This window comes from Monocercomonoides exilis (assembly GCF_001643675.1).
Source record: "Monocercomonoides exilis strain PA203 chromosome Unknown scaffold28-1221067, whole genome shotgun sequence".
In the NCBI taxonomy this organism is placed as follows: Eukaryota; Preaxostyla; order Oxymonadida; family Polymastigidae; genus Monocercomonoides; species Monocercomonoides exilis.
The window spans coordinates 169,716-196,132 of NW_027150573.1; the positions used below are offsets into that span (position 1 = coordinate 169,716).

General features: G+C 39.5%; 5 protein-coding genes across 5 annotated transcripts; 2 read left to right on the forward strand and 3 right to left on the reverse strand.

The window, feature by feature from the left end:
- Positions 1–62: 62 nt before the first annotated feature.
- Positions 63–2,298, reverse strand: MONOS_17719 (uncharacterized protein; the record flags this gene model as incomplete). Its single annotated transcript, XM_067870666.1, has 2 exons — positions 63–2,231; positions 2,296–2,298. 2 exons carry the CDS (start codon positions 2,296–2,298, stop codon positions 63–65), a joined length of 2,172 nt encoding a protein of 723 aa, XP_067725571.1.
- Positions 2,299–3,277: 979 nt separating this feature from the next.
- On the forward strand, positions 3,278–15,553 carry MONOS_2679 (uncharacterized protein; the record flags this gene model as incomplete). The annotated part of the gene is made up of 2 exons (XM_067872616.1): positions 3,278–3,402; positions 3,490–15,553. 2 exons carry the CDS (start codon positions 3,278–3,280, stop codon positions 15,158–15,160), a joined length of 11,796 nt encoding a protein of 3,931 aa, XP_067725572.1. The 3' UTR covers positions 15,161–15,553.
- Positions 15,554–16,463: 910 nt separating this feature from the next.
- On the forward strand, positions 16,464–16,820 carry MONOS_2678 (uncharacterized protein; the record flags this gene model as incomplete). Its single annotated transcript, XM_067872615.1, has 1 exon — positions 16,464–16,820. One exon carries the CDS (start codon positions 16,464–16,466, stop codon positions 16,818–16,820), a length of 357 nt encoding a protein of 118 aa, XP_067725573.1.
- Positions 16,821–17,706: 886 nt separating this feature from the next.
- MONOS_2677 (TOP2, topoisomerase IIA) lies at positions 17,707–23,230 on the reverse strand. The gene is made up of 2 exons (XM_067872614.1): positions 23,170–23,230; positions 17,707–23,034 (listed from the first exon to the last, which is right to left on the reverse strand). The coding sequence occupies exon 2, from the start codon at positions 23,023–23,025 to the stop codon at positions 17,851–17,853; it is 5,175 nt and encodes a 1,724-aa protein (XP_067725574.1). The 5' UTR covers positions 23,026–23,034; positions 23,170–23,230; the 3' UTR covers positions 17,707–17,850.
- On the reverse strand, positions 23,076–26,415 carry MONOS_2676 (putative Ciliary basal body-associated, B9 protein). Its single transcript, XM_067872613.1, has 2 exons — positions 25,850–26,415; positions 23,076–25,785 (listed from the first exon to the last, which is right to left on the reverse strand). The coding sequence occupies exons 1-2, from the start codon at positions 26,041–26,043 to the stop codon at positions 23,445–23,447; spliced, it is 2,535 nt and encodes an 844-aa protein (XP_067725575.1). The 5' UTR covers positions 26,044–26,415; the 3' UTR covers positions 23,076–23,444.
- Positions 26,416–26,417: the final 2 nt, after the last annotated feature.

The window sequence follows — 26,417 nt, forward strand, 5'->3', positions numbered from 1 at the left end:
ATTTGATAATGTTCCTTCGTGCAGAAAAGCAAAACTTAAAACTATCTCTTTCACTATCTTTTTCATTTCGATAAAAAATTCATGAAAGAGATGATATTTGTTTTGCCAGATTTTTTTGCTTGCTTTCGGACAATTTCCTGTGTGTTAAAGTCAGCTTGTTTCAAAGTGGAATCAATGATTGATTGAGCAGCAGAAGGATAATTAGAAACATGTCTTCCGAAGATCAACTCATCCGTCTGAAGATAGATCCTATCTTCATAACTACTCATTTGTTGTGATTCAGATTGATTTGTTCTCAAATCGTATTCTTTCTCTTTCATTTGTTTGGCTTGTAGCAGCTGTTGTTGCTTTTGCTGTTTAATCTTCATTAAAATTCTATTTGATTTTTCCAATCTGCTTTTTAATCCATTTTTCAAATCATTTTCCAATAGCGAACCGAGAAATGAGTTTGGATGAGCAGAAGAATGCAGTGTCTGAACATAATACGAAAGAGAAGGTGTCGACTCGCTAAACATTAAATCGCCATCTTCATGGCACATATTCAATGGAATGGGAACAGCAAGTTGACAACGCTTATCAAATGTGTTAACATCATCAGATGTTTCGCTTGATTGATACGAATAACTCAGCAGATTACAAAGAGAAGTGACAATTCGATGGATTGTCGGTAAATCATCTTCTGTTCTGTCATTCCTTTTTTCTTCATGTGAATCACTTTCTTCTGATTGACTCGAAAATGAAAGCGAAATTGGCGTGTCGTCTTCTTTGACTGTCTGAAATACTTCGAATGCAGAGTTCTCTGAAGGATAACTGAATCCGCCTTGAGAAGCAGAAAAAGCAGATCGCGTTGAGTCATTCTCCAAATGCGGAGAATCAGCTGAATAGTCAGAATCTTCAGAAGACTGCTGCATTTGCCGAGTGGCAAGTTCGAGATCTTTCATATTCGGCGCCATCCTTTCTGCATCAACAAGCGCCTGAAACACAACAGGTGGAGGAAACGTGTGGATCACTGGCGTCTTCGGCTCCGGAGAAATTTCTGGTTTGATTTCCGGAATTGATATGAACGAATGCATGTCATTTGAAGTCTGAGTGACAATTTTTGCAGCAAGTGGAACATCAACAATTGCATGCAAAGATACTTTTTGTTCTTGTTGCAGTGGCATAAGAGTTTGCGTGCTTTCTGCTATTTGTGGAGACGATAGCGGCATCAGTTGAGGAGAAGGAGTCACAGGGCGAGGTGAGAACGTTGGGAAATCAGCAGCAAACGGCGGTGTCTGCGAAGCAGAAGAATGAGGGATCATCCGAACAACTCCCTGCTGGCCGGCTGAAGAAAGCGGCGTTTGAGGTGAGAAAGCTGCAGAAGCAGAGGACTGTTTTGTTGGTGATTCAGCACGAGGCGAAGAAGCAGCAGGCGACTTGACAAAGAAAAGAGGATCAAACATTGCTGCAGTGCGGGCGGTGGACGATGAATGAGGCGGGCTCTGCAGCGGGTGCGGAGGAGAGCGGTAGAGCGTGGAGTCGATTGGCGAAGGCAGCTGCGTCAGCTTCAGGTCTGACACGATCATCTTTGTGAATGGAGAGCTGTCGGCAGAAGCAGCTGGGGAAGGAAGTGAAGGAAGAGATGGAAGCGAAGGATTTCTAATGTTTGAAGTTGTGTTTGAGGGGGTGGAAGCGAATGGAGAAAGGGTTTGATTTGAAGGTGAGGAAATCGAAAGCGGGAGAGAGACTAAGCTCATGAGCTGTCTCGACGGAAAAAGAGGAAAAGAAAAAGGGAGGGAATACAGCAGCTGTGACGTTGATATCGGTGTCACTGTTTCTGTCTCGCTTTTCTCTCGCGTTGCAGCTGCACGCTTCTTCTTCTGTTTGGTTGTTCGCTCCATTTCGAAGTCTTCGTCACTCTCAAAATCGGTTATTTCAGAGCTTTCGGCTTCGGAGAACGTTTCACTCTTTTTGGCGTGTCGCGTTTGAACGGTTGACAATGGTTTTCCTGCTGTTGACGAAGGTTGTCGAGTTGAATTGACTTTTTTTGGAGAATGATATGAAGCATCTTCTTCGGTAGATTGCGTTTGACGAGGAAAACGGCGAAGATTAATAGAAGTTTCTGGACGAGTTGAAGTTTTATCTTTAGTTTTATGTGGAACTTGAACATTCACCATTGTCGATGGAGCCTTTGCTCTTTCGCTCTCTAGAAAAGCTTCAATTCCTGCTTCAGTAAGCTTTATGTATTTGGGCTTATGTTGATGTTTCTAAATTGACAATTATTTCATTCTTCAAAAAAAGAAAAAACACTCAAACCATCCTATATCTCAAAACTCCAAACCAATTGTCTTTATATTTTATATAATTTGATTTCGGTTAATTGAAGAAATTTGTGACAAACCGAGTCTTAGACTATTCAAACCAGTTTTGGCCATTAATCTGAAAACAAAACATTTATCAAAACACTTTTCAAAAATTCAAAACATCATTCGTTAAAAACTCTTTTTTCTCTTCCAATGTTGGCCTGCATGCAGGATTTTCAGAAACAAATTCATTGAGAATCGATCGTTGCTCTCTTGTAAAAGGCATTCGAGAGGAAGATCCTCTAACAATTGCCTGAGTCCTTCCCTTCTTTCTTGCTCTCAAATTTGATTGTTCACTATCACTTTCTGAAAAACTCAACTTATCTTCCATTTTAAAATGCTTCACTGTAAACTTTTGATCAAATCATGAGAAAATGACCCTTCGTAAACTTAAAAAACAAATTATCGAATTCAATAAAGCAATTTCATTTCAATTTTCGAAAATACACATATATGGCTCTTCAAATTTCATTTCAAAAAATAAAACTATTAAAATGAAAATTTTGTATTGGGTTAAATTATGTGATTTCAAAAGCAGTTTGTTGCTTTTGCATGTTCATCCTATTGTGAGTCATTGTTAATAAAATACAATCAATTGAATTTGTTATATTCAACTTCAAACAAATTTAAATTTTAATTTTCTTTTTTTGTTGTTTGAGAAATTGATGTTCTTTGTGTTGAAACCTTTTTTTAACTTCACGTCTAAAAAAACTCAACGCTTCTCAATAATTTGTATTTTCTATGTCTGACTTCGAAAAATCAAAATATTGAAAAAGAAAAATAGAAAAAATAAACAAGTTAATCATAATTTAGAGAAAAATATTCGATTCTTTTTTGTTATTTCTTCCAAAAATGTCCAATAAGTTTGAGATAATTGAAAAAGGCACATATAATTCGTAATTGAATAAAAAATTAAACACTATTAACGTTTTTACATGATATCAAAAGATGCTCAGGAGTTAATTTCTCGGCAACAAAAAAGAATTTTAGAATTAGAGTCACATGTCATTAGATTATCAAAGATGCAACTTCAAGAACTTGAAAAAGAAAAAAACAATCAGTATGCAAACCTCCTTTTTAATTTGACAAATGAACAACAAAATTACACTTATCTTTAATAATACTTCTTTTTTGACAATGTGAAAAGAACGAGAAATGAAATGTTGGACAAAGGAACAGACACTCCTGCATTTAACGAATCGAATATATCTTCAGAAGAAGGAGAAATTATTCTAAAAACGGAACAAAAAATTAATCAATGCGAAAAGTCATTCAATGACGAATGCAAAGAATTCGTAAACTTATTTAAAATCGAGCAAGAAAAAGAAAGAGAACAATGGAAAGAAGAAAAAGAAAAAATGCTCTTAGAAATTAAATCAATGATGGATAAAATTGAGCAAATGAATGAAAAGAATGGAGGGAACATAAGCAATGAGCGTGAAATGCAAAAAGATTCGCATCCTAAGAAAAATGACGATTTTACTGAATCAAAGCCAAAGGTTGAAAAAGTTAGAAGCAAAGATCAGACAACAAAAAGTGGTCAAAATCAATGGCTTGCCGAAAACATTCGATTTTCAAAAGATGTTCCATTTGCCGAACTTAGACGAAGGATGATTTCACAACAAATGATTATTATACGACAAAAAGAAGAGAACAAACTTGCAAAAGAAAAGGCTGAAGATTTGATGAAGCAACTACATCAACAAAAATTGAAATGTAAAGAAAAAAATGAAGGAAATCAGCATGTATGGATTGACCAAGAAAGGAAAATCAGATCGCTTGAAGCTGAACTGGAGCTCGAAGCTAAAATGAGAAATCAAAAAATAAAGGAGATAAGAGCGGTTCAATTACAAAATAACGAATACAAGGACACACTACGTTTACTTAACATGAAGCTTAAAAAGGAAGCAGAAAATGAAGAAGTCACAGGAAGTGCAGACATGGCGGAATCATACAACTTTCGCAAAGACTTCGATTCTTCACTTATTTTAGAAGGACAAGAAAGAGAAAAAGAGAAAGAAAAAGAGAAAAACAGAAGCAAAGGATCAATGATAGATACGCCTTCGCCTTCGCAGCTGCAGCATCGATATTCTTTTTCAATGAAAATGGATGCACCAGCCATTTCGGAGAGTTTAGAGAAAACAGAAGAAACGCTTTCGCTGCCTGCCTTTATCAGAACACTGAAGCAAAAAATATCTCAATTGACTCTGAAATTGGCAGATGAAGAGAAAAGAAGTGTCAAACTGAGAAAACAATTAGGTAACATTCGAAGAAGATACAAACGGAGAAAGCGTAGAGCAGGCTCGATTGATATTTCACAGTCGAAATCTGAAGATGCAAACATTTCTTTCCCATTCTCTCACTTTCTCAGAAATAGATCTCAGAAAAAAGGAACAAAAAACAGCAAGCAGTCTTCAACAGATTCAGCATCTGATGAGACTCGTTCTTATTCTTCGGATATTCACGACGAACTTTCTGAAAATGGCTCATCTGAAGAAGAAGAAGAAGATGATGATGATGATGATGAAATTTACAAAAGAAGATCATATTCTGCAGATGCAGTTGAACATTCCGACGAATCTGATTCAAAAAGCCCTTCAAAACGTGTCTTCCGTCGCAAACACATTGAAAATCAACGATATCGTTCAACTCGCATTCCCTTGTCTTTTTATTTGGAGGAAAGTGAAAGCTCTTCTGAAGATAACTGCATTTTTGGTGATGCTAAAGAAATACTAGCAAATAATGCTCAAAATCAAAGAAGAGAAGAACCAATGAATATTCAAACAATCAGTGAATCATTGATGAATAAAGATAACGAAGAGGATGTGATTAAATCTGAACGCAATTTAGCTGAAATTTCAGCATTGGAAGAAGATAAACGAGCACTTTTGCTGAAGCTGTCTTTGATGGAAGAACGAGAAAAGGAGATGAAAGAGAGAGACAGAGAAAGAATCATTTCTAATGAAGAAAAAGAAATTGAAACAATGTTGAAAGATGTAGATCAAAGAACACGCAAAGGATTAACCAAACAAGAAGAAGAAAATGTTAAAGAGTCAACTAAATTGTATTCATCTGGCGTTCATAAAACCAAACAAACTGAAGCTTATGGTGATTTTACTGCCAAATGGCTTTCGACTCCTTCTCCAACAGACACAATTGAGCGAATGCTTTCTGAAATCAACTTGAATACTCTTCTGCTGCTTGCTGCACAATCTCGAGATTCAAAAGAATTAAACTTTGGAAAAAGTGCAAATGGTGAAGAACAAAAGAAGAACAAGAAAACATCTCAGTCGATTAAGAGAGAAACTGATTTTATGCCTATGAAAGATGAAAGCAACAAAATGTTTGAATCAATTGAAGAAATAGAGAAACAAGCAGATTCCATTCTATCTCCTGCTTTGTCTTCAATTGACACACCACAATCAACAGCACATCCAAAACCGTCATTCAAATATAACTCACCAGAGTCAATAGAAAGTGAATCATCTTCATTGTTCTCAAAACAGTCAGATGCTCAACAGAAGTCTCTGGTCAGCACCTGTCTTGCCATCTTTCGTCCACTTCGTGATGTGATTAAAGCGGCGTGTGCCTCTTCCACACAGCTCCAATCAGAAAAAGAACAGTTGGAAAACAGAGTTGATGCGCTGAAAAAAGCAATCATACAAACAAAACTGGAGCTGGCTGAGGAACGAGCAAAGAGGAAAGATGCAGAAAATGAGAATTTCATGCGAGACAATCAAGAAAGAGCAGAAAGAGAGGAAAGCAAAATGCGATATGTGATTGCTGCAGAAGGAGAGCGTATGAAGCAGATGAGATGGATGAGGCGATGGCTGGATGGAGCAATATGCTTGGCGAAGATGAAGAAAAAAGAGAAAGCAACAAAAAAGAGGATGGCCCAACTCAAAAGGCAAAATGTTATGAATGAAATGGAAAGAGAGCTGCTTTTGGCGGAGAACAAAGTGATGAATTTGAAGCTGAATGAATTCAGTGGAATTGAAACTTTGTCATCTGAATCAGAAGGCAAACGAGCCGAAGATTTGAGTTCTGTGCAAAGGCAGCTGGATGTCTTGGGACAGAAATATGGAGAAATTGAAGAGTTGTTGAAAAAGAATTTGGAGCAAGCCAAAGAGAAAGAAAACGACATTGCTATTTCTGAAGATAAATTCATTGAAAAATTACAAACATTTTTGAAAGAAGCAGAAGAAGCCACTTTTGCAATGCCTGAAGAATTGAATAAGATACGCTTCTCATCTCATTCTCATTCAGATTTCCCTCAATCAACAGTGCAACCTCAAATTGACACTGCCATGAAAAATAATCAAGAAACTTCTTTATCTGCATCTTCTTTTGCAACTGAAAGAGGAAATGCCTCACATTTTGAGCTGTTGATGTATCGAAATTGCATTGAAGAGCACATCATCTGCGAGAACGAGGAATTAAAAGCGCAAATGGCAGAGTTGGAAAAGAAGCACAAGGAACAGATTTCTTCTGTTCTTTCTGATTGCCGCAAGCAGCTTGCCTCTAAAGAAGAAATAATTGCAGATGCAACAAAAAGATTTGAAGACTCGAAAAATAAAATGAAGCAGGCAGAACAAGAAAAAATGATTTCTCTGATGAACCAAGCAGTTATGATGCGGATTGTGTATTCACAAACATCCACTGATTCAAAACATCAGACAGAGAATGCCCAAACACACACACAAGACAGATCCTCTTCTCGTTCATTTTCTCGTTCCACAGAAGGAAAATGGCTGGAAAAGCAGGTTAACTCGCTGCTTTTGACGATGGGAGCGAAAGAAGCACAGCAATTTGCGCTGGAGCAATGGAGGGCTGCAAATGATTTGAAGCAGGAGGTGTCACTGTGGAGAGAAAGAGTACACGAATTGGAAAGGAATCCAGATAGCTCAGTCAGAAAGCAATCAAAAATAAAGGAAAAACTGGCTGCAAAACAGAAATTGCGTGATTCTTCGTTTGATCCAAGGAATATAAAGGAGAAAGAAAAAGAAAAAGAAAAAGAAAAAGAAAATCTTCTTTCCACAGAAAGAGAAGCAGAGACAAGAAGAAATGAGGTGAGTAATGCTATGAAATCAGATGATATTACAACCTCAGAGGTGTTTCAGACTGAGCCATTTTCATTCCATTCACAAACAGTTCAGACATACAAAGAGGATTCCCATCAAAAAACTTTGATTGATAGCAATCAAAGAACAGAAGAAGAAGAAGAAGCTGAAAAGGATACAGCTGCTAAACATGAGAATCCTCATTCAAACACAGGAAGAACTGAAAAGCGCTATCAAAAAAGACAAAAAGGTGCTAAACAGAATCTGACTCGCAGCTTGGAACGATCAGATAAAAAACTCACACTGGAAGATCTGACAAGCGATACAAATGACTCAAAAGAGGCTGCAACAAACACTGAAAACCAACAAAAAGCAGAAACTGAACGAAAAAATCCAGAAGGAAAATTAGAAACAGAAGAAAGGCAAATTCACGAAAGTGTTTTGAACAAAGATAAAACCGAATACAATCCTGTTTCAAAAACGGAGTTTTCTATGCAAACCAAAAGAGAGCTTTCGATTGTTGGTCACTTATCTCCGTCTCCAATATTTCCATCTGATGCTTATATTTCACCTCAAACAAACACGTCATTCAATCCACATCAAAGTAACCAGTCTCGAAATATGCCTCTTCCACCTCAAGTTGATGTCACTTCACCTTCTCAAAAAACTAATCGCTCGAACATTACAGACATTCATATGTTGACTCCACAGCAGGCACAGCCAACAGTTTTTTCCTCAATAGCACTTGCAGAAAATAGAAAGCAACAAACTGTAAATGCACCATTGTCTTCACATTCTTCGCTTGATGTGACTGATCAGCAGCATCCTCAGCCACAAATCCCCACTCCATCGACATACCCTTCTTGGATGCAAGCACCTGCAGATCTCTCTTCCCATCTTCCACCTCCTCCACATCCATCCGTCTTTACACACTCGTTCACTTCACAAACTCCAATTTTCACTGCTCCAGCGACATCTGATGATGTGCAGCTTCCACTTCCCTCACAGCATTTCCTTACAGCTCCTGCGATGCCTCTCCCTGAATCTCCAACAAGAACAGAGATCAAGCAATCACCTTATCTTTCTTCTCATTCCCAGCAAATGACAAGCCAATCAGCTTATTCACATTCAAAAATAAGCAAAGAAGAGCCAAAGCAAAGACCATCATCAACACCATCATTGCACTTCGCACGTCACCTCCATCCAAACAACCCATCCTCCACATCATTTCATTCATCTCAAACACGCACTCACTCCACGTCACATCGTCAGCCTCGCTCTCATTCGAACTCATTTTCACAGAGCCGCTCGCATTCCGTTCACGAAACTTCAGCAAGAAGCAATCGCTCAGAGCATTCTGTCACAAAAGACGGCTTTCTCAGCAGAGAAAGAGCAAAAGAGGTGGAAAGAGAAGCGAGAAACATCCACAAAAGAGCAGTTCGGATGCAAAAAGAGAAAGAGAGAGAAAAAGAAGAGAAAAGGTCAAAAAGACACAAAGGAAGGAAACATTCCAAAAATGGAAGGCTTCTTTCATCAGTGATTCATCACACGGACTACACACAGCTGAAGAATGAAAAGGAAAATCCAAATCAAAATGCAGATCTTGGGCATGCTTCGTTGCTTCCAGACTATTTGACTCAGCCGCCTCAATCACTTGTCCCAGCCTCTGCTTCATCTTCAACTTCGACTTCGACTTCGACTTCTGTCTCTTCTTCATCATTTGCAGCGCAGCCACGTAAAGCAGATCTTGCTCTTCCTGATAATTCAGACAGAATACCCGAAGCTGCAGTGATTCCTCCACTTTCATCGAAACATCCGGCCATTCGAAGTTTGGAGTTCGCAATTGGACGATATTCAGACGATCGACCTCGGTTGCTGGGAGGAAGTGGACGTGCTGTGCCAACGAAGAGAACGGTCAAAACAGCAAGAACAGAGGAAAGAACAAGTGAATTGGATGAAAATGAAGAAGAAGACGAAGAAGACTACGATGACGATGAAGGTGACGATGAAGATGAATACAGCGATGAAGATGACGAAGAAGAGGGTGATGAATACGACAGTGATGAAGACAATGGAGAGAATGACGAAGGCGACTCAGAGATTTCCATTGACGCAGACAAAGAAGACGAAATTGCAAAAGAAGAACAAAAAGAAGAGGAAAGCTTTTTTGGGAATGAAATGTCTTTGTTCCAAGATGAGAGCTTGAATGCTAATAATACTCATGAAGCAGATGACAGTGTTGTGAATTCTGAAAGCGATGAAAAGAAGAAACAAAAAACATTTTCAAGTCGCAACAACAATGCCTCAGATAAAGATGAAACTGATGAATTGATTGAGGAAGGAGATGAGCTCGAGGGAAGTTCTTTGCTTTCTGAAGGGAGCGTCACAGACGATGAAGAAGAGCTGGATGATTTCTCTGAGTCTTACAATGCAACAGATGATGAGCCATTACAATCTGCAAAGAAAGGAAAAGAACCGACCGAACTGTTAAATGAGAATGAGACACCTTCTTCTGCAGCGAATGCAAATGGATCATCTTCTTCATTTGGACTTAACGATGCTTCAAAAACTCAATTTGCATATCCTTCAATTCGTTCTGATAACTTGATCACTTCATCATCATCATCTTCTTCTTCTTCTTCTTCTGCATCTTCTTCTTCCCCTTCATCCATTCCTATTCCACATTCAACCACTTCATTTTCATTTCTACCAGACAGCACAACATACACAAACATTTCACAGCTTGAAAGCTCCAGTCACACTCTCGCCACTCCTTTATCTTCAGCAATCTCAACACCATCTGCTCCTCAATCCACATCAATCCACAGCCACAAGTCATCTACCGCTTCTTCTTCTCCTTCTTCGATTGCAACAACTTCTGTGACATTCTCTTCACCCACATCTGTCATCGTCCAACCAACAACTCCATTTTCTTCATCGTCAAAAGGAGGAAACACAGTTCAAATCGATTCTTTCTCAACTGTCCGCAAAAGCGGAGATGCTCCAGTGGCAATTGAAGATGAACAGGGAACTGAACATGTCAGGGCAATTCTTAGTGAACAGCAGAAATCCGATTTGCCACAGAAGACTTTGAAACTTCCTCCACCTCCACCACCTCCTTCAATCGAGCCGAACAATTCTTCGTTCTTGTCTCTTCATTCACCAAATGCATCTGCACAATCAAATGTTAATGGAGAAACTCCTCTTCCTTCAATCTCAGGTTTCAGCCAAACCAAACCAGAAGAAGAGCATTCTTATTTGACGCCTTTCAGTTCAATTGCTCCACTTCCATCTTCTCGCAGTGAACAATATTCGGAATTGACTCCTTCGGCACGTGCACTTATCAGCGCCAAAATAGCAAGGGAAGAAGAAGAAAAGCTCTTGAAGAATGCAGAGGAAATGGAAAATGAGGTTAAGCGGATAATTGCAGAAGAAAGAGAAAAACAAAAAGCCAATGAATCAGCTATTTCTCCGAAAAACAGCACAAACACACCAGAAGCTCAGCCAAAGTACAACAAGCTCCGCTTGATGATTGAGCAAGAAAGAGAGAACGAAAAGAGCAAAGCGATGACAGAGCCTGAGAGCTGGGAGTCCATTCAAACACCAGAATTGCCTTTGGAAGAGAGCAAAGCAACGCCTTACAAAGACGAAGAAATACTAAACAAGCTGATGGAGGCTCGAAGGAGAGATTTGGAAGCCGAAGCAGAATTGATGCGCTCGTCTCGTGCGAGTAAGCAAAGCAAGGTTGGTAGCATTTCAGATGAAAAAGTTTCGCAAGCGCAAATTCTTGCTGAACAACCGAAGCAAACAGATTCTGTAAGTCTAAAAGAAAAAGGCAATCAAAAAGAGAGTAAGTCAGGAAAACAGAACAGAACAGAAGTTATGTCAAAGGAAGATGCTTTGCTTGAAGAAGAGCTGAAATGGCTTCAAAGAGATGTGATGAAGACGAAGGAGTCAATCAGCAAAAAATGGGAATTGTTGAATGGAGGAAGAGACAGCTCCAATTTCAAAGAAGAAGAAGAAGAATCATATCCTGCAAGTTCTGATACAAATCGTTCTGCGCCTCGAACACAGTTGCTTTTGAGTGAAAGAGAAAGCAGCAGCTCTTCTGAAAGGCCGACAGAAACTCCAACGAAAACGCCATCATCTCCATTCAGAATGGGAATGAGTGACGGCAAAAGTCAAACAGAGTCTACAATAACTCCATCTTCTCGTCACACCAGCTATTCAAGAGAGTGGGACAGTGGAGCTTACACGCCGCAAAGCCTTCGATCGCTTCTTTCGCAGAGGGCAGAAGAACTCAACCAAAGAGAGCACAGAGCATTGACAGAGCTGGTTCGGGTGCTTATTGAAAAGAGAGGAAGAGAGAAAGGTAAAAATTCTGAGACTCGTTTGCCTGAAGACAAAGGAGAAGAAAAACAAGGAAACAGAAAGAACAAGAAACAAAAATTCGAATCTTTAGCGGGTGAAGAAAGTGATGGAAAGTCAAACATAGACAACAAAAATCAAAAAGAGAAAAACAAAAGAGATGAAAACAAAACAGCACAAAATGCATCCAACTCTCCTTATGAAACGCCAACTCTTGTTGCGCGAATAGGAACACCATTTTGGATTGTTCCAATGGAAGATCCGATGGAAGCACCACCAATTATTCGACGAACCAGTGCCTCAGCAAAAGAAGGGGGAAATGAAGAAGATGAGGAGGAGGAAAATGGACCAGAGAATAAGAAACCTAAGAAAAGAAAATCAGTTTCATTTGATGTCAGTCCAAAGAAGCTGAAAAGCAGCAAGAATACGAAGAAGAAAAAGCGTGACTTGCGAAATCCAGCAATGCTTGAAAAGCGCAGAGGAAGAGGGAATAGCAGAGCAAGATCAGCCAAAAAGAATAAAAGGGCTCGTTCTTACAGTCCAGTTGCAAGGGGGAAATCAACACCATGGAGCGAATCAGGGAAGGATGAGTTTTATCCATCGGCGACTTCACTTCCTCCTCGTTTGAATGCCTCAAGATCGACTTCGCCTTCTCAAAGCCGTCCGTTTGTTGTCCAGTCCACAAAGCACGACTTTTTCCTTTCAAACAGAAGAATGCAAATCGAAGAAGAAAAGAAAGCAAGAGAAAACAGAAAGAAGTGTGGAATTGACGAAGAGACTGAAATGTTGCTGAAGGAAAATGAAGAAAAAGCTAAGTTGAGGAAAGAGAGGGAACGGATTCTGCAGAGAAGAAAATCAAGAGAGCGAGAGCAGGAACAAGAAGAACTGAATAACTCAATGAGAAATCTTATACCAAGTTATCAAGAAGGTGAGGAAGGCAACGAAAGTGCACCTTTGCTGCATCCAATTTTGTCAAACAGACGAGATCACACTCCTCGACACCAGTTGGAGTTATCTCAGCAACTTGCTGGAGAAACACCAGAAGAAAGGAGAATTGAAGCAAAGAGAATAAAAGCGGAGCGGCTGAAGCAGCAAAAGCAGACTGAAGAACGATGGCTTGCCAGTCTTCCATTCAATGACAGAATGCGAGAAGCAGAAAGGTTGAGACGTTTAAGAGAGAAAGTTGGAAAAAAAAAGAAAAAGATCAATGCAAAGAAGCAAAAGAAGCAAAAGGAGATGCGACAAGGCAATTTGCTTGGAGCTTCGCTGAATGTTTCATCTCAGTCAAATGTAAATCCACAAATCAGAGAAATTTCTGCTTCTCCTCTTTCTCACAGAGCATTAAATGAGCAAAGTCCGTCTTTTGTAGTCTCTCCAATAATGAATGATGAACGGAATTTTGCAGTCAAAACACCTGAAATAACGCAGCCTTCTTTTGGCTCGTCTAATTACATGTCACAGACACCACTGCAGCATCAGCAGATAATTCAACAGCCTCAGCAATCTGTTTTTCTTTCACCACACCCAATTGCCGACCTTCCACCACCACATCAAGCACTAACTCCTCAAAATCAAAGCAGCCTATCTCCTTCTCCTCAACCACTTATGAATTTTGACTCATCACAAGGTTCTGCAACTGTTAGGCAGCTGGTTCTTCTCTCTCCCGCGCTTCAATCTTTTCCTTCTTCGTCAAGGGAGAATCCAATGTCTGGCACTGACATGGCGAATGCGAGCTCGTTTCCTTTAGTAATGCTGCCTTCTCCTCATCCAGTTGTAATCGGTTCTCCTCAAAGCCAGCCAACCGTGTTTGTTCCGCCACTGCCTCTTCCCGTAGCACAAATCCGTTGGCCTTCTGGATGGAACGCAGCAGCCTCTTCTCCATCAAACGAAGAGGCGCATTTGGAGAATGAACCTCAAGAAGAGACAAAGAAAGATGTTGAAGAATCTTCTGTTAATAATCTTAATTATCATGCAACTGCTCAGCATAATGTTAAAGAGGAATCGGTTTCTTCTCTTTCAACATTGCAAACAGAAAATACATCAGAAACGCTTCCGACGCTTTCATCAGAAAAGGCTCCTTTCACAGATCGCTCGAGTGTTGCAAATTATGAAGCAAAAGAGTCAACAAAAGCGACGGTAGAGACACAAACTGATTCAAAATTGAAATCAAAAGGCAAACAAGCAAAGCCATCAAGAGCATCTTCACTCACACGATCACACAGCATAAACTCTGCTTCCACAACAAAACGAAGCTCAACAGGAAGAAGTAATTCATCATCAAAAACGAAAAGTTCTCAGACACCTGCAACTTTGCGAAGCCAACCTCAAAGCGTTAGCAGCAGAGCTAAATCTTCCACAAGAACAAATCCTTTGCTAAAAAGCACGGGGAAAAAGAAAAGTGGTGAAGAAATTGATTCAGATAAACTAAAGACAAGTAAAAGTGGAGCAACTCAATCTACCTCATCAGATAGTCTTAAATCAACAAAACAAAAACGTTTACCAGAAAATGAATCTTCTGAGTTAACCGCAAACTCGAAACAATTGAAAACTGAAGAGAAAAAAGAAGAAAGCAGCAAAATTGAGGAGTTTTCTGAGTGCGTGCCTTCATTGTCACCTCCTTGCCTTTTATCGCCTTCTCAAGGTAGTTTCCATTCAACACCTTGTTCTGCTCTTCAAACTCCTTCTCAATCACAAAAAATAGACAGGCCTATTCGTTCGATCGCGGATAATTCATTGCAAACATCAAGATCAACAAAATCAGAAGTGAAAGAGGAAACGCAACCGACAAAAAAGCAAACACCACAACGAATCGAAAAACAACCAGATTCAAATGTTAATAATACGACACAATTACAATCAGAGAAGAAGTCAAAATTATCGCCTTCTGCATCCATTCAAAGGGCAAGTCCTTCTCCTCTATCTCCTTCAGAGAATACGAAATCTTCTCCTTCATCCTCATCAATGATTAAGACGCAACCCAAAGCACAGACATCAAGAAAGGTTCAAGAGCAAGTACATCATGGTACTTCACCTGTCAAACCCAAAACGACTACTAAAAAAGTGGAGCAACAAAAGACAGCCTGCTCCACTCCACTTCAATCCCAGCCTTTATCTCCATCTTCTCCATCATCTCTCAATCGTTCTTCAGCAGAAAACGAATCGCATGCATTTTCATTATCACCTTCGACTTCGTTTTCGATCTCATCATCTCATGACTCACAACATAATCAACCAAATCATTTGGACACATCGAAATCAAACTCGAAATCCGCACAGCCTTCATCTCCTTCTTCAACACTTACAAGAGAGATGCTTAAAGATATTGAATTATCGTTCATTTCAAAAGACGATCTTTCTTCGATTTTTGAAGCTGTAATGGGAAGCGATTGAAAATAATGTTCTCTTTGAACGATTTTTTATGTGGTGATATTTTTTATTTCCTTCTATATGCATCTGAATACTTATCACTTCATTTCTGCTCCCAAATCTTATCCATTTATTATCAAAGAATACTTTTTTGAACAATTTATTCGGAATGTTCTAAGCATTTTAATGTCAAAGAAAGAAAAAAAGATTTATAAAAGAAGATAAAAACGATGCAACTTTGCATTGATCAAGGACTCGTTGATTTGTTTTATCCAAGTTTTTTTTAATTTTGTTTCTGCTCTTTTGTTCGAACGTTATGTGATTGTTTTATTTTTCTTTTCAATAGATTCAATTTCTATTTTTTGTTCTTTGTAATAAAATTGCCTTCAGTTGGAAAATACATAAGCCTTACAATTTTAATTGATTCTTTTTTTATAAAAAAATTCAAGATAAAACTCTCAAAGAAAATCACAATTCTTTCAAAAGTCATAAGGATCAAAATTATATGATGGAAAATCGTTTTTTCCTGAACAATTCTACAATAGGATTCAAATACAAAATTAAAATTTTAGATATTATCACGAAATGGTTTTTGCGTACCTTTGTGTATCATTTCATAAAATGTTATTCAAATCAAACTGCAAGATGGTCGCCATTCAACAATATCCATAATTGTATTGCAAGCTTGTAAATGTATAAAATATTTAAAAATATACAAAATAACTGAACGGTGAGAGCGACAAAAAGGTCTTTATCAACAATATAACCAACTTTCCGTCTAAGATGCATTGCAAAAGAAAAGGGAGAAGGAGAGGATAGTGCGTGTATGTTTGACTGCAGTTTCACTTCATGTTCACTTACAAGCACAGGCGGCGGAGGCATGTTTTGTAAAACTGTTCCCAATCAATTCAAAATGAGGAGCATTCAGTTTATTTCATGCTCAGCATTGTCATATGGAGGAGGATTGTATCTTTATCCATACAAACAAGCATCACAAAATGATGTGATTTATTGTTATTTCTTCTTCTTCCATGATTGCAGATGCACAACTTCCATTCCATATGGAAATGATGCGTATTTTCAAGCTAACAACCTATTTTCTTCTAACAATCCGTTCTATGAATGTTACACCACCAATACAGATGACCAGAGAGTATGTCATGGATATGATTATTCGAGTACAGGGAGTTGGAAATATCAGCACACCTAAAAGTGGGATTGGCTGAAGGACAAGACAATTTATGCCTCAGTGAATGGAAATGATTTGATTGATCCGTGCGGGACGAATGAGTCAAATCCGTGCAAAACGGTGCAGAAGGCGTTTGAGATGTGCGAAATACAGATTAGCTTGGCAATCACGCTGCTGGAAGGGAATCACACAAGCGAGACAACAACGATTGAGATTGGGGAAAAGAAGATTTCAGTCATTGGGAAAGGGAGGACGGAAAGTTCGATTGGAACAGGAACACTTTCATCGGTAGGAACGCTGTTCAGTGTGTCAGCAGGTCACCTTGGTTTATTGCACATGAAGGTTGACTGCAACTCAAATGCAGGCCCTTCCCCGAGTGTGGTTGTGATATCTGATGGAGGTGGGTCACTCTCATTGGAGGATGTTGTGATCACCATGAGCAATACTGGAGAATATGTGATATCGTCATCAGTGTTTGTGGTGCTGCTGTTATAGCTATCGATGTCTGATGTGGAGATCAAAGATTTGAATATCTCAAAACCATTGTTCTCTGAGCCGAATCTATCTTCTTCATTCTCTTTATCTGCCCCGTTTTTGTCATCTACAACATCAGGAGAAAGCATTCTGGTGAACTTGTCCGTGAAGAATGTGAGGTTGACAGAAGGAAATGGGGTGGTTGTTGCATCTGATGGGAGTGGATCGTCTTCTCTGAAGGTTGTTGAATCACGAAAAGCATCGAAGGAGTGTACGCAATATTACCACTTGCATTTAATACAAATTTACTGCAATCATAATCAAAATTTGTAAAAAAAAAAACACTTTGTTGCAAATGAATGTTTCTGATGTTGCGTGCTTTATCGATAAAAGTTAACTCGATCCATTGTCATTTTGATCACGCCCATTCAAAAAATATGTTTATTGCATAAAGGAAAATGAAATAAAAGAAATATAATGATTATTATTTTTTATTATTGACGATTTTCCATTGTTTTCGACATAGCACAGAAAAGCCAATATATTTATGAGATTATTGGAATATTTATTTTTTCCAATCAAAAAGACTTAATTTTTTAGTAATATTTGTAATCAATTTCGAGATTTTCATTGATCCTTAAAGATAATATCACATTTTTAATTAAAATCTGTGGGAAAATGTTTCAATAATCTGTTCCAAAGGATTGATTGAGTCTCCTCTCAATCAAACAAATTGCTGTAAAGTCAGGTGAAAAAATGAATAGTCACTAAAACTTACTTTCTTTTGAATTCAGCTCGAAGAAATGAAGAAATAATCTTTTTTTCAAATCCCATAACAAGCATCTTGATAGAATAACTTTGCTTTACGACATGCTTCACGTACATTCACTGTTAAAAAAAATACTTATTTTTCTAAAAATCATTTTTGGAAATGCGAAAAATAATTAAAAATAAAAAATGACTAATCGAGTACGAAGTGAGTATATAAGATATTATCAAACGGCATCGAAAAAATGAGTTGTTTTAATCCGCACTTATAATTCTAACTTTTTCATTCGATTTCAAAATCGCTATCTTCGCTATCTTCATTGATGCTGTTGTCAGAAACATCGTTTTCTGATTCCGATTCGTCAAATGAAAATGACTTCACAATTCTTTTTCGAAGTGACCTTTTTGAATTTGAATCGTCATCCTCATTTTCCGTCTTTTTTTGGCTTCTTTTTGCTGAAGTACTTTTTTCCTGTTCAACCTTCGATGTTTCAATCTTTTTCGATTGCTGAACAGATGTTGTTGTTGTGGATGATGAAGTTGTTGATGATGCAGCTGAAGTTGCTGATGAAAGGCTTGACTGAGCAACCATTTTCACTTTTTGCATGAAAAGATCGTCTTCGTCATCGAATGAAATGCCTTTGAAAACAGACTTCTGAGTTGAAGCTGAAGTTTTGCCCTTCGCTTTCGGTGATGTTTTTGGTGATGTTTTAGCAGATGCTTTTGAGGCTGCCTTTGGCGTTGCCTTTGGCTTTGATTTTGGCTTTACCGCAGGCGCTTTCTTTTTGTTGTCATCGTCAATTTCAAGCAGCAGGTCATCATCGTCATCTTCATCGTCTTCGTCATCGTCAGCTATACGCTTTGAAGACGAACTACCAGATGATTTCACAGGAGACAAAGAAGGTGTAGTTGAAGGAGAGGCAGAAGGTGATGGAATGGCAGTATCAATAGCTTCTGAAGAAGCATTGAAGAGATCATTTGACTTTCTCTTCCTTTGATACACTCTGGGTCGTGGTGTAGTTGATTTTTCCTTTTCAATAAGTGAGTCAAAATCATCGTCATTCTCATCAGAGTCTTCTGACTCGTCATAAGCATCACTCACATGATCACTGAAGATGTTGAAGTCTTCGTTGTCATCAGATTCAACAGAAAATGAATCTTCATCATCTGAGTCTTGCTTCTTTGGCCTTCTTCTCTTTGTTGCAGCTGCACTTTTTGTTGATGTTTCTTTTGGGCTGGCTTTTCTTTTTACTTTTTTTGGCTGAACATCAACATCGTCTTCATCAATATCCATATCTCCGCTGCTTGCACTTGCTTGCTTGCTTTTTGCTGTTCGGGAAGTTGCTTTTCCAGATTTCGCTTCTTTCAATTTCTTCTTTGCAACCTCAGCTTCGAAGACACTCATTGACGAGAAATCTTCATTCATTGAAAAAGATGACGCTGAAGATGCAGACACAGATGCTGATGCAGAACCAGATGAGCCAGGGAAATCACTAAACTCAGAAGAGGAATATCCTGGTGTAGGAGTTGGAGATCCTGAAGGGATTGGCGTCAATGACGGAGTTGGAATATCGTCAGTGGGTAAAAGAGATAATTCTTCTCCGCTTTTCCCCCTTGAGCCTCGCGTTTTCTTCACTGTTGGCAGCACAGGGTCAATGTACCTCCACTCGGATGTTTTCTGTGGCTCTGATGATTTATCTGCTTTTTTACCTTTTCCTTTCTTCTTTTTGTCAAAGTCAGCATCTGAATCTGAATCATCGCCTGATCTCTTTCCTCTTCCTCTGCCGCCTCTTCCTCCTCTTTCTCCTTTCTTCTTTGGAGTCTGCGCTAATATTTCTTTTCTTTTCTTTTCTTGCTTTTTCCAAGCTTCTTCAAATGCATCCAAGTCAGAGAGCCAAAGCTCATTCGAAGATTTTTGGGTTACAGTTTCAATCTCTTTTTCTTTAAGTTCTTTTTCTTTTAAAATGGCATCCACTTTTTCTTTTGTGAGATTGTAAATTGGCAGGCTCAGCAAGTAATCATAACTCACTCCGGTTGCTTCTTTTGTTTTTGCTGTCGAGGAAGTTGATGCTGATGAAGCTGATGCTTTTCCACGGCCTCTGGCAGTTGAGGGTGCTGGCTCTTCTTCGTCTTCATCCTCATCCTCATCTTCTCCTTCTCCTTGCGATTCATTTGCTTCAGCCTCTTCCTCTTCACTAACAATGGATTTAACTTTGTGAAGGTTTCCAACAAGCAAATCAGCTGCTTCTGAACGGGGCATTCTATCAAAGTTGCGCTTTTCAAGATCTCTCTCAATCTCATTTTTGCGTTTGTTGTTCACTGTTATTTTTTCATCAATGATTTCTTGAACGAATCGTGCTTTGTTCGACAATCTCTTCAGTTGCTCTCTCAGAATCTTCAGCATTGATTTCTTTCGTTCCATGTAGTATTCAAAACGAAGCTCACAAAATTCCTTCATAATCTCCAATGGTGATGCATACTGGCGAATCTTTCCGTATTTGTCGAACAGCGTCATGTTAGTGGTGTTAATTGGTGTAACAAGTCCTAGTTTTTTGTATGCGTCGGGGCCATCGAAATCGTGTTCATGCCCTTCCATCAAAGTGATGCTGAAATGAACTTGTGTGTGGGTGTGATATTGTCTGAAGTCTTTCACCCATATATCAGCCTTTGATTCAGATCCTTGATTCTCTTCCAACCATTCCTTATAATCGTCAGTCCACTTTTGAATGGGAAGCTCAACAATCTCCACTGTATTTTCAGGAGTTATGTAGAATGTACCAAACGAATAGTACTTTCCTTCTGCTTCAGAATACAGTATTTTCCCTTCAAAATCACGATACCACGGAGCCATAACTTCGAAGGGCTTTTGGTTGATGAAGTTTCGAATGTTATTAAGGATATCTGCAGGTGAAAAGCAAGGCACTTTCGTTGACCATCCAGTTCCAATACCGTCTGCACCATTGACAAGGCACATCGGAATGATGGGAACATACCACTCAGGCTCGATTGGCATACCATCATCATCCAGATACTTCAGCAATCTGTCGTCTTCTTCTCGAAAGATCAGTCTTGCAAGCGGATTCAGCTTTGTGAAAATGTAACGAGCAGACGCAGCATCTTTGCCACCTGACAGACGTGTACCGAATTGACCAGAAGGAACAAGAAGATTGATGTTGTTGCTTCCGACGAAATCACGTGCAAGGTTAACAATCGTTGACTGAAGTGACTGTTCACCGTGATGGTATGATGATACTTCTGCAACGTATCCAGAAAGCTGGGCAACTTTAATTTCATTCTTAAGATTACGCTTAAAGCAGGCATATAAAATCTTTCGTTGTCCAGGCTTAAATCCATCAACAACAGATGGAATAGATCTCATACAATCAGCACGTGAAAACTGGATAAGTTCTTTGTTAATGAAATCTGGGTATGGAACAACATCATCTGTTGAATCCAGTGAATCTCCTTCTTTGTATGAGTTCAGCCAGTCTTTTCTGTGATCTGCTCTCTTCTTTGAAAAAGCCAGATCAATAGCGTCTGAGCATTGTCTGTCATCTGTCCAAACAAAGTCCTTTTGATGGCGATCAAGATCGAAGAAGTACTCTTTCGCTTCAGCAGGTGTGGAGGTACCCAGACCCTTATAGTACTTGATCTTCCATCCGCGGGTGCCGTTCCTCTGCCTCCATTCCTCAAACGATGATTCAGTGTAAAATGACTTCACTGTTTTTCCTTTCGTTGCTTTGATGATTGGTGTGATGAACTCCTGCATAAAGCCGTTGTATTTCAAAAGAGATGGCCACATCTTTTCGAACATGTTGATGAGAAGTCCCTTGATGTGAGACCCATCATGATCCTGATCAGCCATAATCATCAGATGCCCATATCTCAGATCCTTAATATCATCATAATGTTTGCCTTGCTGAAGCCCCATGATTTTCTTTATATTTGTAAATTCAGCATTTTGCGACAGCTGTGATGCTGTTGCATCTCTCACATTGATCACTTTACCTCTCAGTGGAAACACTCCATAATTGTCTCTACCAATCACTCCAAGCCCTGCAACAGCAAGCGATTTGGCAGAATCTCCTTCGGTCAGAATAAGTGTGCAGTTACGCGCATTACGAGTACCAGCCATGTTGGCATCTTCTAACTTTGGAATTCCGCGTACTCGAATTGTTTTCTTTCCATCAGTTCCTTTTTTGAGCTTTGAATCAGCTTGCTTTTGAGCTAACTGGAGCATTTGCTCCAAGACACCCATTTTCCCAAGCTTTTTTATGACCTCTTCGTCTATCACACATTCTTTCTTCACATCTGACTGGCAAACAAGTAACTTTGTTTTTTCTTGGGTAGTAAACGTTGGATTGAAAAGAAGGCAACGCACAAACAAGCATAACTGTTCTCTGACCATGGCTGTTGTAAACTTGGCAGATTTGTTTTTCTTTGCTGCTTCTTTAATTAGAACATCTGCAATTTTTGACACTACAAGATCAACATGTGGACCTCCGTCAAATGTATCGATGGAATTCACAAAGCTCACTTGTCTAAAGCCATTCTTGCTCGGCATCGCAACGATTTCCCATCGATCACCGATTTTTACATGAATCATTTTGGGCTTTTTTGGTTGAAGTTCTTCTGTCTCTTCTTCGTCTTCTGTTGGGAAATCATACATTTTCACATATTCTTCAAAGTTTTTGAACTGAATTTGATCTCCGTTCAAAATAACTTTTAAATTAATATTGCATGCTGCCATGTCAACTACTCGCTTGTACATCAGGGACAACAAGTCATGATCCATAACTTCCATATTAAAACGCTGCAAATCTGGTACGTATCTAATTTCTGTCAGATTGCCTTTCTTTTTTAGCTTTTCTTTTTCTTTTGCGCTTGTTGGAGTTGTTACACGGCCGTGTATTTGAAGCATATTTTCTGCGCAATGAAGTTCATATCTTTCTCCATCGCATATTGTAAGTACATCAAATTGCTTAGAAAATATATTCGTTAGCTTTGCACCAAGACCATTAATGCCACCAGTCAATCTCTTTGTTGAAGTGTTGTAATTACTACTACTAAGTACATTCGCAAAAATCAATTCAGCGTTATAAATCTTGTGTTTTTCATTTATTTTCACTGCAATTCCTCTTCCGTCATTTGCTACAGTTACAACGTTTTGCTCCGGATCAATGTTAACTTTTATAAAAGTCATTTTAATATCTTCTGTGTCTCTTTGCTTGTTATCTGATGCATTTACAAGCAACTCGTCAAAGACCTTTAACAGTACGGGAACATAAGATACTTCTTTTTGAACAATTTTTTTCTCTTCCGGTAAATAGATCCATCTTTTCCCAGTTATCAATGTTGAAGGTCCGGCAAATATTTCAGGCGCTTTATATGCGGCCTCTCGCATATCTCTTTTCTCATATTCTATTTCTTCAACAGGAGCTTTTTCAAATTCGGCCATTTTTTCTTCCTACCAAAATTTATCAATTCAAAAAGAAAAATCCATAAATATTTGTTTGATATAAATTATTATTGAAATATTGAAGTATGTTTTATTCATAAATTTAAAAATGTGATTAAATTATGCTAATTTTTCAAGCCAAACCTATCTCGCTGCTCAAAGAAACGAGAAAAAAGAATTCCAGACAAAGAGAACCTTTTTAATTAAGGGAAGTTCATTTCACAAAGAAAATATTACAATAAAACATATGAAAAAATGGATGTGTTAAGATGCAAATATATCTACATGATATTCCTCAAATTTCAAAATTTGAAGAATTCTCCGAGGCAACAATTTTAAAATAGTATAAGTTCAAATCTTCATTTGAAAAAGATTTTGTTACAAAATCAATCATAACAGGATAGTTCAGATCAAAAAGTTCAAGAAGGAGGCTGCGCATCTTCATGTGCAGAAGGAGCAGGCGCTGCGTGTGGAACCGACCCAGGTGATGCGCGGCTTGCCTTCATTCTCTGCAGAAGAGAAGAGAGAGAAGTCTTAGGAGGAGTAGCCACAGAGCTTGTGCTGGCTGAAAGAGGAGTGGAAAGAGAGGAAGAAGAAGAGAAAGAGGATGACATGGATGGTGATGTGGGTGTTGATGGTGGCTTGGCGAGAAAAGACGGCTGTTGAGATGAGGATGAGGCAGAAGCAGAAGCAGAAGACGGAACTGATGAAAAGAATGAAGATGGAATGGAAGAAGAAGATGATGATGATGATGAAGCTGAAGGCCTTGCAGAAAATCGAGAGCGAAACGAAGAAGACGACGAAGAAGAAGACGACGAAGAAGAAGAGCCAAACGCTGACTGACTTGCCGACATCTCCCCTCTTTCCATCTTCCCTTCATTCAAAATGCCCTTCTTCTTCTTCGAATAATCAACTGCTTTTTTGAGCAACTGTGCTGCTGTAGATGGAAGGACGCTCAGCCAGCGAAGAGGGAGCGGAATGAGCGACTGGGGCAAGCGGGTAGGGTGGAGTGAAAAGTCTTCTTTCTTCTTCTGAGCTGCTCGCTTCAGGGCAGGTGCTGACAGTTGAACAGCGATGTGGAAGCGGAGGACGACAAAACCGCTGGATTCGGTGGAGAAGCCGTATTTGTTGACAAAGCGGACTGAGTGGCTGTACGGTTGAATAGATGAAGAGGAAGAGGAAGAAGAAGAAGAAGATGATGATGATTGCAAACTAGGTGATTCGCTTTCCAGTGTTCTCTTATTCAAGCTCTCAGCTGTCTGCAGAGGAAGCGACCTGTACTGCAGCTGCGGAAATGCTACATCCCTCGCGTCAAACACCTTCGGCCCTCCTCCAATAAACTTCTCCCTCAGCATTTCAGCGATCGTTGGAGTGGGCCGCCAGGCAGGCACCACTCTCACAGCAAACCCGGCGTCTGTTGGGAGATCGAGGCAGCAGTAGCCAACTGTCGTCTCTCTTTCTTCCACGGCAGCATTGTAGGCAGCAGAGAAAGGAGCAGCCATCAGCGGCAGAGGAAGCAGCGAGGACGACGTAGACGGCGTCACCACTGCCACAATCACACGCGGAGGCTCTGCGGACATTCTTCGTGTCTCTGCTGGCAGAACGGCCTCTGCTTCAATGGGGAAGCCCAAATGTGTCTCTTTGCTGCCGAAAATACGGTTGGCCTTCGTTTTTCCTGTCTGAGTACGCCGTGCAATCGTACCGCCGCGCCGCAACTGATACGATCCGTCGGCTGAATAGTACTTGACAGAGCGAGGCAGAGGCTCTGGTGAAGAAGAAGAAGATGAAGAAGAAGAAGAAGAAGAAGATGATGATGATGATGATGATGATGAAGCAAAAGATGGATGCTGTAGCGATTCGTCAGTTTTTGTGCCTTTTGTTGTTGAGCTATCTTTCTTCAAAGGAGGAATTTTGCGACGTGACTGCTTTGCCAGTTTGTTCAGCCTCTTTCGTGTGACGGCTGCGTTGTCTTCTTCTTCGCTCTCATACATCTCCATATCTTCTTCCTCGTCATCTGCCCCTTCCTCTCCCTCGGCTCCATACTCATCCTCGTATTCAATTCCTGTGTTGTTTTTGCCTTTTCTCTTCTTCTTTCTTATTCCACTCTGGTTTCCCATCTGAACCTCCTCCTCTTCCATATCTTGCTCCATATCGCTCTCGCTCAACAGGTCTTCTTCCTCCATTTCGTTTATCTCGTCGTAGTCGTCTGCCTCTCCACTGCTCCACCAGCCGTCTGGAAAATCAAGTGCCACATGTGCAGCGAGGTTTTTGTAGTCAAACCCGTACAGCGACGCCAGCTCGATGAAGTAGAAATACCGCAGATCGCCGTCGCGCGGGAGCGGAGACACAAACACTCCCTTCTGCATCGACGAGTCCCGCACTGCCGCTGCCTGCTCATAGACGCGCTGCTTCTCCAGCATCTCGCGGTTCTCGTCTTCGACAGAGCGCTTGATGCTGGCGTCTTCCAACGTGTACTCATACACGCAGTTGTTGAGCGTGGACCGGAAGCGGTATGGAGCATTGGATCCAGTCAGCAAAGGCGGGCGGATGTCGAGTCTGCCTGTGTCTGTGAGTGAGATTGTGCAGAGCAGTTCTTCTCCAAGTTGCACAGGCGTTTGCTCTCCATTCTTCATAACTTCTTCGACGATTGCTGCATATATGTGCATCGATATTGAAGGAAAAGTTCTTCCTGTTTTTATTTCAAGTACTTCACCTTCATATAAATGCTTTTCTTGTATTACAAGTGTAGATAGAGAAGTGCTTTTGTTGAATATGTTATTTTGAGAAGAAAATGATTTTTTTATGAAAAAAATCTTGTGCAAACCTCTTTGATGTTGTATATTTTGCACCTAGAAAACTTTTTGGTACTTTTCCATCTTGAGCTGGATAAGTATAAATAATATTTCCCATATAGGTTCCATGAGATTGCTCCCACGCGGTTGAAATCTTATTGACATAATCATACTCAATTGGGTTCTTGTCTTCAAGAAATTTATCTGCGTTTTGCCTATAGTACATAACTTCTCTAAGGGTTTTTTAATTTGGATATGATAATTTAAATAATACAAGAACATCTTGAAACCTTGGAGAAAAAATCTTTTGCTGCCATCCAACGATTCCTGCCCAAATTTTCCCATCAGACAATTGAACACCATCCAATAAAGTATTTGATTGCGGTTGTTGGTTTTCAGATTTTCCTTCTTTCTCTTCTGGAGGGTATTTCTTTAAAACAACTGCAATTTGAAAATTCTCAATTGGATCAGTAAAAAAACTGTGCTGAACAAAAAGACGTCTTTGTTTTTCTTTTTCAAAATTAAATGTTAGACTTGGGCGAGCAGCAGTTCCTTTAATGTCCATTTTTAAAATTTTAAAAAAATATTAAAAAATAAACT